The 16,248-nt window shown below is 41.4% G+C and overlaps 1 protein-coding gene across 1 annotated transcript in view; it reads left to right on the plus strand.

Annotated features, from left to right (window-relative positions):
- Positions 1-16,248, plus strand: part of ERGIC3 (ERGIC and golgi 3) — a gene marked incomplete in the record, with an annotated part of 681,165 nt that overhangs the window by 79,418 nt on the left and 585,499 nt on the right. Inside the window, 1 exon segment of the mRNA XM_044090101.1 lies at positions 1,583-1,664. Within this exon segment, the coding sequence (XP_043946036.1) occupies positions 1,583-1,664 (82 nt within the window).

Genomic DNA, 16,248 nt, shown 5'->3' on the forward strand with positions numbered 1-16,248 from the left:
GCATTATAATTTGCCTTTGTTTTCTAGAGCCAGGGCAGGGTTTGCCACTGCTGTTCTGCAGGGCATTATCTCCAATCCTTGATTCTTTTGGTTCCTCCTCCCTTTCCTCTGGGCTTTGGTAATCAACCCATTGGTTAGGACTGCAACAGTGCAGCACGATGAACATAGTACAATTGTGTACACTTACCATAAATGTTGATGTTCGAGTGTATTCACTGTTGGAATCCTGCTTTCCCTCCCTCCTTCCCCCGTTTTCTCTTTTCTTAAGGTACAGGCTAATTTTGGTTTAAGCCTTGTTTTTTGGGGGCTTCTGACAGTTATGGCAAGAAAGACTGAGGAAGTGATGCCAGCTGCCTCCTTTTGTATCGGACGCCCTGACATCCTTTACAACCGACGACAGCCAATGTAATTTTTACTTACCTTTGGTATTCTGGCTGATCAAGGGCTACAGGGAGCCGGATAACCCATTGGTTAGGATTGCAACAGTGAATACATTCTAACATCTACATTTATGGTAAGTGTACACAATTGTACTTTCTCTTTTTTGCCAAGCAAGGTAGTTCTGCTGTTTGTACTGCAGTACATGAAGAGATTACAAACAGGCTTGTTGATATCTTTTACCTTGATGACCTCAGATGTGCAATGTAGAGTTTGATTCTGAAGTATATGCCTGCTTCATTTCAGAAAAAAAAATATTGGTAGCGAAAGTGACATTTTATCTACATTAGCCTCAAGCTGATTTGAAGAATGCTTCATAGTCATGCTTGATATTTGTAACATATTTTTTCATGCTGAATTTTGCAGTGAGCTGTGTGTTTATGCACTATTACAGTAGTTAATATTTTTAAAAGAGCATTGTGTAAGATGTGTAATTTAATTTTCTGTCTGTATACAAAAAGGTTAAGTAGTACACCCCCCATGCCTGCAGTTTCAGGAACCTAGTGCTTTACCTTGGCAGTGACCCTTCTCATCTTATCCCCATTATTCTCACTGGTATTCCTCTTTACAGTGGTTATTGCCTTGTGTGAGCTGTCCGTTGTGGGAGTACATGCATAGACCACATTGGCTGACAGACCAGTTTCTGGCACTGTTCATGTCCTCCTTGAATGCAATCATTTGACATTTAGATCAATTAATTACTTGCTCCTTGCTTTGTGAGACTGCCAGGTCTGCCACAGCTTTCTTCTTTTAGGGTGTTTATTTTAGTGTTTTACAGTTATTTTCACAAGAGTTACATAGCTGATTGTGAACAGTCATTGTTGTTGTGTACTATGTCATTTGTATTTTACTTGTACCTGTCAACTGAAGGGATACACTCTTACTTCACAGCAATGACGATTAGTGAAGAATAGATGTGATGTACACGCTTCATCAGCATGCCTACTCAGGCTGAAAGTTACAAAGACTTGTCATGACACATTCACGTTTTAATTTCCAGTGCTGTTATTTCTGTACTTCACAACTGTGAAAAATCACTTATCCAGAGTAAAAGTCCAGGCTAACTCCTGAAAAAGAAACTTGCATATAATGAACCTTTCAGAAGAAATGAAATACATAAGTAACTAAATTTTGTTGCATGCAGGTTCATCAAGAATTGTATGTTGACAAGTCAAGAGGGGATAAACTAAAGATAAATATTGACGTGGTCTTTCCATATATGCCTTGTGCTGAGGTAAGTATTCTCCTTTTCTCCCAAACATTCTAACATTTTTGTAGAATGGCCAAAATATTAGCTAATGTTTTTTTTGTTTGTTTGTTTTTTAACTGTGTGAATTGCTCTGTACATGTAGGAAGCTGTTGCAAAATGGTGCCAAGTTCTAGGATAGCAGTAATGTTTTCAGATAGCTGTGCAGTTTCATGTGGTAATTGGATAACCATAGTGGGACTTTATGATTTTCTCTTCCTAACAGCTGAGGTGCATTTACATTTTTTTCCCCTTCTCAGTGAAACTAAGTGCAGTATTTGGAGAAGGAAGGGAGGATATTGAAGGGAAAGTAGTGGGTTCCTTCCTCTGTGCAGTTATTTGTAGTGTTTGTGATCGTGGGTTGGGAATCTCTTTCCCTCCCACCGGTGATACATGAACCAGCAGATTCATTGAAGAAAACGTATAATGAGCATTTGTATGGGTAGCTTTCATCTGGGACAAAATAAATGTTTTGGCAGATGTAGGATAGTGCAGGACTGTACAATAAGGGAGTTGATGTAACAAAAGGAATGGAAGGAAGACATGCTAGTCTCGACATGCCTGATTCATAGTAAATTAGTGAGCAGTAGGAGAAGGCATTGTGGGTGAGCTGGGCAGTGTTGAGGCAGCATGTAACTTGTGGAGTACCAGTTGATTACAGGATGCAAGTATTTCCAGCAGAGTTCATTGATAGAACTGTGTAGTGCATTTTGTGTGGTTTTGGTGCTGCCGTTGCAGAAAGGAACTGATGGGAATGGAAGCAGTTTGGCAGACTGTAGCCATATGGAGAGAGAGTAAGGGAGAAGGAGAGACAGAGAGACTCTTAAAAAATAATCTCATACATATTCGCAAGAGGAAAAGGAGGAGGAGGAGGAGGGTGGAAAAGCAGTTGAACTGTTAGCTGCCTTAAAATGATGTGATGGTTGTTTGCACACCATATTAAATTAAGAACTTCTCATATTCTGTATTGCTGGTCAAAATACAGCATTAACAAAAACATACTAAAACTGTAAGTAACTTATCCCATTGTACATTTATTTTTTGGAATTATGTAAATCATGTTTCTGAGTTTAACTAATCCTTATTACTTTCCTACATAATGACCTTGATTAAGGTGTATTCAGTGTTGCATGATCATAAAACATTGGCGTGGTTCAGTGTCGGGCAGGACTTGACATTACTTCAAAATGGCGAATAATTCCACAGTGGTTCTAGAGGCTCTTTTTGCAATGGACAACTCAAAATTGTACTTATTTAAGCTTCTGCTGCAAAGGTAGGAGAAGAATGTTAGAGTGCTCAAGTTGCTTTGTGTATATGGGTTTAATAGTATTACACAATGAGCACCCGTTAATATTCCAAAACATGCACGCTGATTGGTCAGCGTGCCCATTGTAAATCAGACTTATAATAAAAGGTCTGGTCGCCCGGACTTTTTCCATTAGTATAAGTGTTTACTTTTTTTTTCTGTTAGGCAGCAATGGAGAACGGAAGAGCTCTGTTGCTGTAATCTCACTATGTTAAACGAGTTTAACATAGCGAGATATATCTTAAAAAGCAACGGAGATCTTCCTTTCTCCGTTGCTTTTTTAAAAGATATCTCACTATGTTAAACTTGTAACATAGCACGATAACTTTAAAAAAACAATGGAGATCTTCCTTTCTCCATTGCTTCCTCTTCATACAGCTCTGATGTACTGCGTAGGCATACACATGCACAGTACATCAGAACTGCTCCAGGATACCGGAAAGCTATGGAAGGACAGCACGGAGGCATTATACAGTGCCATTATTTAAGAAAAGTAAGTATTTTTTTTCTTAAATAATGTCATTGTATAATAGCAATAACCCACTTCTGGGTGTGGGTAATGCTGGATTTACCCACGGTTGTCTTTGTTTGGCCACTCGGGCTTTGCCCTCATGACCAAACCACACCAACCGTGGGTAAATCCAGCATTACCTACACCCAAGCATGGGTTATTGCTTAAATAAAATATGTATGTGTTCATGTATATATGTGTATGCATGTATATGTAATAAAAATAGTATGTGCTAAAATATTTTTTAGTATTCATTTATGTTGCTGCTTTTTAAGGAATTAGTGAAACTATTCATTTGATGTACTGGCAGTGCTATATCTTCTAAAGCAAAGCGTTATATGTCCTTATTTAGAGAATCAACAAACTAAAACAATAAGTGAGAAGGTCACTGAAAAAACAGTCAGTAAAAACAAAATGAAAACTCCGCCAAAGCTAGAACCTTCACTCAGTGACCTTCCAAACCTCTTGTATCAGAGGCACATGGGATATATGCAAACGACCCTTATGAACATCAGGTGTTTCAGCTAATTGGTGGTTCTGAATGCCCATTACTTGTTTCGTCATTTTAATGGACAATTCAGACCAATAAAGCCAAACCCAAGTAGCTGTGGCTATGCATATTTCGGCCTTGTTATGACCTTGTCACCACAGCACAAGCAGAGTGTTTGACTAAGCATAGGAAACACAGGACTGTTAGACCCATCTGATGTCCATTATCATTAGGGTTACTGCAAAAATATGCATATCCACAGCTAGGTAGGTTTGGCTTTATTGACCTGAATTGTCCATTAAAACAACAAAACAAGTCGTGGGCATTCTGAATCACCAATTAGCTGAAACACCTGATGTTCATAAGGGTCATTTGCATATATTCCATGTGCCTCTGATATAATGATATAAGAGGTTTGGGAGGTCACTCAGTGGAGGTCCTAGCTTTGCTGGAGTTTTCATTTTGTTTTTATTAATTATTTAGAGAATCAGGAAATTTCCTGTCTTTCTGTAGATATTTGTCAATTCCGCACCGAGGATAGAATGCTTTGTTTAGAAGTGAACGTCTGAGAAGTGGTACTACTGAAACTGCAAAACTGGCTAACTGTTGTGTCTGAGTTTAGGGCTTTTTTTAAAAAAATATAGATGGTTTACAGTAACTTTCTTTTACTCAGAAGGTTTTACTACCAGTTCTTGGAATGTGAAAGCAGCTTGCGAGAGGAAGCAAAGCACAGAGAAAAGGTATATATTTGTTTCAGACTGCACAGTAACTTCAGCATATGAGTCATAGCTAGTAGTTGAATGCACTGCTTAAAAAGGCAAATGTGAATTTCACTGAATCACTTGAAAGAAATCCATAGTTACACGCACATTTTATATATACTCTGAAAATGTCTTTTGAAAAAGATAACCCACATTTTTCTGTATTACAAGTACAGAACAGTGACATTAAGGGCATGTTTACTTGTAGCAAATTTGTAGTATGTCAGTACATTTATACTGGCTCTGAGTTCAGGTTTCAACACTGTAACATTACAGTCTATTTTAAAAACCATGTTGATTGCCATTCAAGTTTTTAGTATCTTCTTCTTCTTTCGGCTGTTCCCGTTAGGGGTCGCCACAGGGGATCATCTGTTTCCTTTTCTTCCTGTCCTCTGCATCTTGCCCTGTCACACAAACCACCTGCATGTCCTCTCTCACCACATCCATAAACCTTATCTTAGGCTTTCCTATTTTCCTGTTACCTGGCAGCTTCATCCTTAACATCCTTTTCCCAATATACTCTGCATCCCTCCTCAGGACATGTCCAAACCAACGTAATCTTGCCTCTCTAGCTTTATCTCCAAACCTTCCAACCTGGGCTGACCCTCTAATATACTTATTCCTAATCCTGTCCACCCTCATCACACCCAGTGCAAATCTTAACATCTTTAACTCTGGCATGTCCAGCTCTGACTCCTGCCTTTTTGTCAATGCCGATGTCTCCAACCCATATAAAATAGCTGGTCTCACTACCCTCTTGTAGACCTTCCCTTTCACTCTTACTGGTACTAGTCTGTCACAAATCACTCCTGACACTCTTCTCCACCCACTCCATCCTGTCTGTACTGTCTTCTTCACCTGTCTTCCACACTCACCATTACTCTGAACTGTTGATCCCAAGTATTTAAACTCATCCACCTTCACCACCTCTACTCCTTGCATCCTCACTATTCCTCTATCCTCCCTCTCATTCACACACATATATTCTGTCTTAGTCCAGCTGACCTTCATTCCTCTTCTCTCTAGAGCATATCTCCACCTCTCCAGGGTCTCCTCAACGTGTTCCCTACTCTCACTACAGATCACAATGTAATCTGCAAACGTCAATAGTCCGCGGGACTCAACATGCCCATCACCATTGCAAATAAGAAAGGGCTCAGAGCTGATCCTTGATGTAATCCCACCTCCACCTTAAATGCATCCATCACTCCCAACGCAGACCTCACCGCTGTCACACTACCCTCGTACATGTCCTGTACCACTCTTACATACTTCTCTGACACTCCTGACTTCCTCATACAATACCACAACTCCTCTCTAGGCACCCTGTCATATGCTTTCTCAAAGTCCACAAAGACACAATGCAACTCCTTCTGACCTTCTCTGTACTTCTCCATCAACACTCTCAGAGCAAACATCGCATCTGTAGTGCTCTTTCCTGGCATGAAACCATACTGCTGATCACTAATCATCATCTCCCTTCTTAACCTTGCCTCCACTACTCTCTCCCATAACTTCATGCTGTGACTGATCAGCTTAATCCCTCTGTAGTTACTACAGCTCTGCACATCACCCTTATTCTTAAAAATTGGTACCAAAACACTTTTTCTCCATTCCTCAGGCATTCTCTCACTTTCTAAGATTTCATTAAACAATCTAGTGAAAAACTCCACTGCCATTTCATCTAAACACCTCCATGCTTCCACAGGTATGTCATCTGGACCAACAGCCTTTACATTCTTCATCCTCTTCATAGCTATCCTTATGTCCTCCTTGCTAATCCACTGAACTTTATGATTCACTATCGCACATCATCCAACCTTCTCTCCCTCTCGTTCTCTTCATTCATCAACCCCTCAAAGTACTCTCTCCATCTGCTCAGCACACTCTCCTTGCTTGTGAGTATGTTTCCCTCATTATCCTTTATCACTCTTACCTGCTGCACATTTTTACTAGCTCGGTCCCTCTGTCTAGCCAGTCGGTACCGGTCCTTTTCTCCCTCCTTAGTGTCCAACCTTTCATACAACTCTTCATATGCCATATCCTTAGCCTTTGCCACCTCTCTCTTTGCCATGCACCTCATCTCATAGATTCATAGATTAGTACTAAGCTAACTGCCCTTGCGAGCCATTTTAAGCTTAGCCAATTATCCCTTGTGAGACTCAAACCCTGCACCTTGTGTTTGTAAGGCAAACACTTTAACCATTAGGCCACCCTCCCAACCATCTCCTTATACTCTTGTCTACTTTCTTCATCTCTCTGACAATCCCACTTCTTCTTCACCAGCCTGTTTCTCTGTATACTCTCCTGTACTTCTTCATTCCACCACCAGGTCTCCTTGTCCTCCTTCCAGATGTCACACCAAGCACCTTTCTAGCCATCTCCCTTACTAGCTCTGCTGTAGTTACCCAGCTATTAGGTAGCTCTTCACTGCCACCCAGTGCCTGTCTTAACTATTCCCTGAACTCCACCTCACAATTGCCCTTTTTCAATTTTCACCATTTGATCCCTGGTGCTGCCCTCACACTCCTCCTCCTCTACTTGATCACTAATATCCTACAAACCACCATCCTGTGCTGCCTAACTACACTTTCCCTTGTCACCAGTTTACAGTCTCCAATCTCCTTCAGACTGGCCCTTCTACATAAGATATAATCCACCTGTGTGCATCTTCCTCCATTCTTATATCACCCTATGCTCCTCCCTCTTGTTAAAGTACATATTCACCACAGCCATGTCCATCCTTTTTGCAAAATCAACTACCATCTGACCTTCTGCATTCCATGGCTTAACACCATACCTACCCATCAATTCCTCATCCCCTCTGTTCGCTTCACCAACATGCCCATTGAAATCTGCTCCAATCACCAGTCTCTATCTCTCTCTCTCTCACACACACACACACACACACACACACACACACACACACACACACACACACACACACACACACACAATATATGTGTACATGTATGTATATGTATATATTTGTGTGTGTGTGTGTGTGTATGTATGTATGTATGTATATATATATATGTATATATATATATATATATATATATATATATATATATATATATGTGTGTGTGTGTGTAGCCGTGGTGGTGCAGCGGTTAGCATTGTCGCCTCACAGCAAGAGGTTCTCCCGTTCGATTCTCATCTGGACCGCTTTCTGTGTGGAGTCTGCATGTCCTCCCCACACTTGTATGACATTTAAAGACATGCATGTAGGTGTGTGTGTGTGAATGGGTGTGCCTTCTTTAAAGGTTGAGCATCAGGCTGGCAACTCGGCACCGTAAAATCCACTGCCAATTATTAGCGGACTGGAGTTCCACTGTGGTGACCCCTAAAAGTTAAAAGACATTACATACATACATACACACACACACACACACACACACACACACACACACACACACACACACACACACACACACACACACACACACACACACACACACACACACACACACACACACACACACACACACACACACACACACACACACATTGTATATATGGGCGACTTTGGAAGTTTCAAAATTGAAACTTCAGTTTAAATGGAGATCGCCGTGCAGAGCAGAACGAGAAATGCACCACTCCATTCAATGTAGTGCGATCTCTGAGTTGGTATATTTAATTAGCAGGGGGTGTGGGGGTGTGCAGGGGGGCTTGCACCCCTGCATGAACGTAAAAACAAAATTTTTATATTGAAGTTTCAAACTTTCAAAACTTTGATGTTATGGTCTTGATTTTGAATTAGCGCTTCTGCTGTACACAAACGCACACCTTCCTCCCCACACACAAACACAAGCTCTGTCCTACATAAAAGCAGGGGGGCAAGCACCCTTGCACCCCCCACTTAAATATTCTAAATCCGAGGTTGCACTACATACAAAAACGCACAAAACACCATAACACAAGCTACATTCTCCTCGCACACACATCACAGCAACAAAACACACTCACACACACCGCAGCCCCTACCCAAAACCCTTAACACATAAACACTTACCTGAATCCATAACCACAGCCAAACAGCAGCAGGACTAATTCAAAATCTCCGGTGTGGGAGGTTTTGAATTTCACTCTTCTGAGGTTTCGTTCTTTTCAGGACTCTACTTTATGGGCGCGAAATACTGAATTTCGGTATTTCAGTATTTCGAGCTTCTAAAGTGAATCTGTATATAGATATATATATATATATATATATATATATATATATATATATATATATATATGTATATATATATATATATATATATGTATATATATAGGTTCATAGGTTCATACTAGGCTATCTGCCCTAGGGCATTTATAAGCCTAGCCAGAATGTGTTTGGCTTTCGCCACCCATTTTAAATTTATTTTGCTATGCCCTTTTTCGAGGTTAGTATACTGTGCCTCTGTCTAACAGTGACACAGAAGTGATACCCGGGGTAAACCTATGATCTCCCATCCACTCATCAAGATTCCTCTTGAAGAGAGTCAATGAGGGACTCTGCCTAACCTGGACTGGGATTTTATTCCAGAGTGAAGGGAGCCTCTGGGTTATGAATCTGTCCCTCCAGCATGTCCTATTTATTTCAGTGCTGAGGTTCAAGTATCTCGAGCGCGTAGCTCGATGGGATTTGGATTTTCTGAGGGGCAGCTTGTCCATTAATTCCGGGTTGGACATGGCTTTATATGTCAGGCACAGATCGCCTCTGAACAGGCGGTATGCCACTGAGTAGAGCTGGAGTTTCTTTAACCGGGCAGCATATGGCATCTGTTTGAGCCCTTTATTCCTCTTGGTGAGGTACTTTTGGGGTCTTTCCAGTTGCTGCAGGTGTCTGGTAAGGTACATCCCAAAAGGGGCATTGCACTCAATTATGGGCCTGATGAGGGATGAGTAAAGAGGCACGATGACCACCCCTGATCTAGATGTGAATCCCTTCATGATTAGGTGGGCTATGTAAAATGTTTTTCTAACCACTTTGGCCACGTGGTTGTCAAATGAGAGATTGCTATCAACTTGGGTCCCCAGGTCCCTAATTACTTCTTCTGTACTTAATGGATTACCACCTATGTGGTAATTTGTGGGCACTTTGTTTTTGCCAAAGGGGATGACTATACACTTTTTGGCATTTAGCTTGAGGCCATGGACTCTGGCACCAGTTGTCCGTTTCTATGAGGCCCTTTTGGAGGATGCTTGTGTCTGCTGGAGAGACGATTATGGCGCCCAGTTTGTAGTCATCTGCGAACTTGGTCAGCCACAGTCGTTCCGTGTTGGCCTGTACCTCAGAGAAATATATACTGAACAAGAGAGGTCCCAGGACTGAGCCTTGTGGGACACCACTTGTAACTGGTTTGGAGTCTGACATGGCTCCAGCAATTCTAACCATGTGAGTTCTGTCCTTGAGCCAGTTTGCAATCCATCTAGTGACATAGGGGTTTATATTTAAGCTGGTGAGCTTATCTATAATGCCCGAGTGGGGTATTGTATCAAAGGCTTTTGCGAGGTCCAGGTAGGCTGTGTGGACCACCTTCCCCTCGTCAATGGCCTTGGTGACGGTTTCAAAGAAATCAACCAGGTTTAAGAGGCAGGATCTGCCCTTAACAAAGCCAAACTGGGTAGGATCCAGTGTCTCTAGGTCCCCAATATCTTTATTTATGAGGTCCATGATGATCCTTTCCATAGCTTTGCAGACCAAGCTAGTCAGGCTTATGGGGCGATAGTTTCCAGGATCCGTTGAGGCACCACCTTTATGGAGAGGGACCACTGTTGCTGTACGCCACTCTTTGGGCACTTATCCTGTAGTAAGGCTGAGATTGAACAGTAGTTTTATGTTTGGGTTTAGCTCTTCTTGGAGTTAATGTAGGACGCAGCCCGGGACAACGTCTGGTCCCATTGATGCTGTGTTTTTTGCTTTGGAGAGGGCGGCTCTTACCTGAGCATCTGAGATGTCAGGAGGGCAGCACTCTGCTGGGATAGATATTTGCCCTTTTGGTGGGGAAGGGGGGGAGAAGTTTGTGCTGAACCTGTCAGCTAGGATGTTGGCAATGTCTGTGGGTTCAGGGTTTTGTCATTTTGGACTAATTCTGAGCATATCTGGGAATTCCCACCCAGGTTCCTAACATAACTAAAGAAAGCCTTGTGATTATCCTTAGTGTCCTGTGCAATTTTTCTCTCGAAGCTGGCCTTAGACAATTTTATGAGTGCCCGTAGTTTTTTGCTAATACTGATCAGTGATGCCTTCCCTTTTTGGGATTTTGCTGTATCATTTAGTAGCTTCCTCCTTCTATTGTATAGTTTGTTTATGGCTGGGGTCCACCAGACAGGACGTCTGCCTTTGGAGGATTGGGTCTTGGTTTTATTTGGGATCGCATGATCCGTGCATTCCTGAAGGTGTTCATAGAATGTGTTTATAAAGGATTCTGCGGTCTGGGCCGTATTCTCCACAGGCCCGGGAGCTTTGAAGGATTCCACCTCGGTTTTGAGGAGTGTGAAATTTGCTTTAGAGAAGTTTTTCACTGTGGTTTTCTGGGCAGGGGGTGGGGTCGGGATGTGAATATCCAGTGAGATTAGTTTATGGTCTGAACTTACCAGTGAGGGATACACTTCTGGTCTGGAGCATAGAGTCCCCATGTTGGTGATGATCAGGTCCAGTATGTTTTCCCCTCTTGTGGGAGTGGTAACAAGTTGTTCCATAGCATTTGAGTTTATAAATTCTAGGAACCTTTGGGCTAGGGTGTTGGAGCTAGAGTAATGCTCCCAGTCTATGTTTGGGTAGTTGAAGTCGCCCAATATAATGGTGTTTGGAGATACCTTCATATTTTCCAGTGTTCTCAGAAAGGCCGAGTGGGGTTCCTGGGTTTGGGAGGGTGATCTGTAGCAGGCTATAAACTGGAAGGCAGTTTTACCCACTGTTAGTTGCACATGGATAGTCTCTGATGCTTCGTGCTTTGCCACCAACCTGAAGGTGTGGGTATCTTTGATGAATATCGATACTCCCCCTCCTTTTGTGGTTCGGTCCAAGTTTTGGGGCCGAAAAGCATGGTATGAGGTATAACCTGGTAGTGCTGGGGTGCTCTCGGGAGCCCTGAACCATGTTTCTGTTACTGCACAGATATCGATGTTCTCCATGCTAAGGAGAGGTTCGAGTGCGTGCGTCTTGAGGTTTAGACTTCTGGCGTTGAGTAGCATTACTCTTAGTTTCTTATCCCTTGTGATACCTATGGAGGTGGGTTTGTCTTTTGAGCCTTGCCTAAAAAAGGCACTATGGGGGTAGCAAGAGCCTTTGCCAATATCCGAAAGCCCAGGGGTGACAGGTGCAAGCCGTCCCTAGCGAAGCATCGTGGCTTGTCGAGCATGTCATCCCAATCTGACAGGCATTGGATCCCCTTTGAATGACACCAGTACTTAAGCCAATTGTTGAAATTGATCATCTTGTCTTCATATTGTGGCATCATTCTTGGTGAGGGTAAGATGTTACTCAAGGTCAGGGTCATACTGGCCTGGGCTACATGCTCAGAGAGCTCCTTTATGTCTCTTTTCATGTAGTCCAGGGAGGTACGTCTCAGGTCATTCACACCAGCATGGACAATGACTTGAGTCATATTTGTACTTGCCTTGGAGTGACCTGAGTGCTTGTGTTATGTGGCGGATCCTAGCGCCCGACAGTCTGCTCACCGTGACCCTCTCCTTGTTCAGCCTGGTGAGCGGGACATCAGTGTGCCTGACGTTAGTCACCTATTACAAGTGTATCAGGTGTGTTGTTTAGTCTTAAGGGCTGTGACTGTTTGGCACACTGGCTTTGTGAGATATGTGTTGCACGTGTTTTGTTTTTGGGTAGTGGTTGCTTGGGTGTCTGCTTTGGAGGTCTCTGCTGCTTAGGCAGATCTTTATTTAGAGCCTCCGAGTATGTTTTTGTGTGATTATGTGTTTGGTTTGCTGTCGTGGTAGGTCTATGTGAGACTGGAATTGTAGTGAGTGTGGTTTCCTTCTCCTCCTGACTGGTTATGCCAGTACTGAGTTGAGAGAGCTTAGCCTCCAGTTTGGCTATATGGTTGCATCTCTCACATGTGTTGGAATTTGTTGGGAGGAGGAGAGGGTTGTCTGTGTACATGAGGCAGTTGTAACATTCCCTCAAGATTCCCAGATTCACCAGCTGGACCGGAGAGGAGATTGACAACTGACCTTTGGACATACTAGAATAATATTGGGAATTCCTTAATTGAAAACAATGGCCAGTGGGGAGTGAGGGTGTAGTGCTTTTAATTTTTAGTGCTGACTTATATAATTGCTTTAGCGCGCAAGTGCCAGGTAACTTAAGTGCAATGTGTTGCAGGTAACTTAAATGCAGAAACGACAAACAGTAACTTTCTTTCAAGTGAAACGAGGAAATAAGTACAGTAAGCAATGCAGATATCACTAGTGATCCACAGAAGCTGAGAAGCAGATTAGGTGGAATTAGCATTCCAGGGAAATAACAAGCAAACAAACAACAAGCATATAAACAAAGCTAGATTCTGCAGGCCTGGATCTAGTCTATGCTACAGCAAACAAGGTGTACCAATTTCAGTAAGATACAGTTCAGATATTCAGGCACTATAAACCTTTAACCAGAAATTCCCAGCTCAAAAGGGCAGAGTCCAGCCTCTTCTCCCACAAGAGCGCAGACCACAAACCTTCTTAATGTAAAATAACTGGCCTGAAGCCCAAGTGCCTAAACCAGAACTAATACACTTTAAGAATAACAGACACTGGGCTCTCAATCAGCAGTTCCCAACTTAGAAGGATGAAAGCTACCTGTCCTGCCACCACAGTGCATGCCACAAACCTTCCTAATGTAAAACAACTGGTCTGAAGCCCAAGTGCTTAATCCAAAAGACTTAGAATGATAGCTACACTTTAATCAAGTTACTACCAAGCAGTAATAAATACAATTGAATACTTTAGAGAATGCCTGGATTAGTGCTCAAGTTACACAAACAAAGCTAGATCCAGCAGGCCCGAATCCAGTCTATGCCACAGCAAACAAGGCGCACCAACTTCAGTAAGAAGCATTTCAGATATGCATGCACTATAAGCCTTTAACCAGAAATTCCCAGCTCAGAACGGCAGAGTCCAGCCTCTCCTCCCACAAGAGTGCAGACCACAAACCCTCTTAATGTAAAATAACTGGCCTGAAAGCCCAAGTGCTTAAACCAGAATTAATACACTTTTAGAATAACAGACACTGAGCCCTCAATCAGCAGAGCCCAACCTAGAAGGATGTAAGCTACCTGTTCTATGTGTGCGTGTGTATGTATATCTATATATATATATATATATATATATATATATATATATGTGTGTGTGTCTATATAGAATGAAAATATATATTTATATATATATATATATATATATATATATATATATATATATATATATATATATTTATATATTCTATATGCACACACACACATATATATATATATATATATATATATATATATATATCTATATATATATGTGTGTGTGTGTGCATATAGAATCTATATATTCTATATATACACACACACACACACCACACACACACGCACACGCACACACACACACACATATACATATATGTGTGGGTGTATATAGAATATATATATTTTTTATATATATATATATATATATATATATATTTGTTTGTGTCTTTCAGCTTTTCCCGGTTAGGGGTCGCCACAGCGGAACTCCGGTCCGCTAATGATTGGCAGTTGATTTTTACATACCGGCTTGCCAGGCCTGACGCACAACTTTCAATGAAGGTACGCCCATTCACGCATGTCTCCACGCAGAAGACGCTCTAGCTGAGAATCGAACCGGACAGAGTCTTATTGTGAGGCGACAACGTTACCGCAGCACCACCACCGTGGGTTTTATATATATATATATATATATATATATATATATATATATATATATATATATATATATATATATATATATATATATATATATATAAACTCAGCTGCCTAAGCACAATTCACTTGAAAGCTCACTTCATTGGAAACTTATTTGACTGAAACTCATTTTGCTGAAAGGTATATGCCCTGTTCCCCACTGTAGTGCGATCCTGGAGTTGGTATATATAGTAAGGGGGTGGCATGGGGGTCGCAACCCTCCACATTTGGGGGGGGGGTGGGAGGCGTTGCTCTCCTCCTAGTTTGGAAATATATTGTCTTCTGAAAAGAGTTATTCATTTAAGTATCCATGTCTGTGGTTTACAATGTTTAAAATGGTAGGGGGCTTTACGCCCCCCACCCCACCTTGCTATATATACCAACTCCAGGATCCCACTACAGTGGGGAACAGGGTATATACCTTTCAGCGAAATGAGTTTCAGTGAAATGTGTGTGTGTGTGTGTGTGTGTGTGTGTGTGTGTGTGTGTGTGTGTGTGTGTGTGTGTGTGCGTGTGTGTGCGTGTGTGTGTTTAATGTATATAGATATATAGATTTATTTATATATATATGTGTATATGTATGTATATACACTAAACACAGAAAATGTGCACAATCCAGGTACAAGTGCACGGAGAAACAAATGTCTGACACAAAGAAACGCCAGCGCTCCCAAGTAAACAAAAATGCCTTCATAATAAATTGCTTACTTTATTAGCAATAATCCATTCAAAAGTTAGAACAGCAGTCTGGCTGAACAATGACCCACAACAAATGGCAACAGCAAACTGGTTTCGCTCATTAGCATCATTAGTGCTGGTCATACTAACTCAACATCTGATTAAAAATGCCGGTATTAAAGGGACAGTACCCTCCAAACACAAAATGAACCACCACCACCGTAATACAATATCAAATAGCAACCAAATGAACCACCACTGTAATACAATATCAGATGATCCCCATAACATTTAACACATAACATTAAACAAATGCATATATTTATGTGTAACAATATTGAATAAATACCACATAAATATAATTTAAATTTCATTAAAAAAAACAGCCTACCAATACTGATTTAAACCAGGTTTTTACATTGAGCCTAATTTAATAATCCAAAATTTCTCCCTCATATTTAACAATTCATGTTTAGATTCATTAGACAACCCATCATCCACCACTGTATCAATTCCAACAAAAAAAATGTCAGTTATTTGCTCACACTGCTGCTTATAAAGTGCACTACGAGGGCATTTTACAATTAGTATCACTAAGGTGAACTGCTATACAGTCTTTAAAGGTTCTTGACGTTTGGCCCACATAAAATGCCCCACATTGACAGGCAGCCATGTAAACCACCCACTCAATGACCAGCATGTGACCAATTGCCTAATCTCAAAAACCTTTGAGGTATTGACAAATGTAAAAGACTTAACTCTAGGTACTACTATATAATAGGTACAATTACCACAAAATGTGCTACCATAAATCTGTCCCAGGTGAAATCTCCGGGAGCCCGTGTCAAACTTTTTTATATTGGGAGAACTTTTCCGCCAAATTCTTACACCATCAATGACCAAA

The sequence above is a fragment of the Protopterus annectens genome, chromosome 12.part0, assembly GCF_019279795.1.
Source record: "Protopterus annectens isolate FY-2018-M chromosome 12.part0, PAN1.0, whole genome shotgun sequence".
In the NCBI taxonomy this organism is placed as follows: Eukaryota; Metazoa; Chordata; order Ceratodontiformes; family Protopteridae; genus Protopterus; species Protopterus annectens.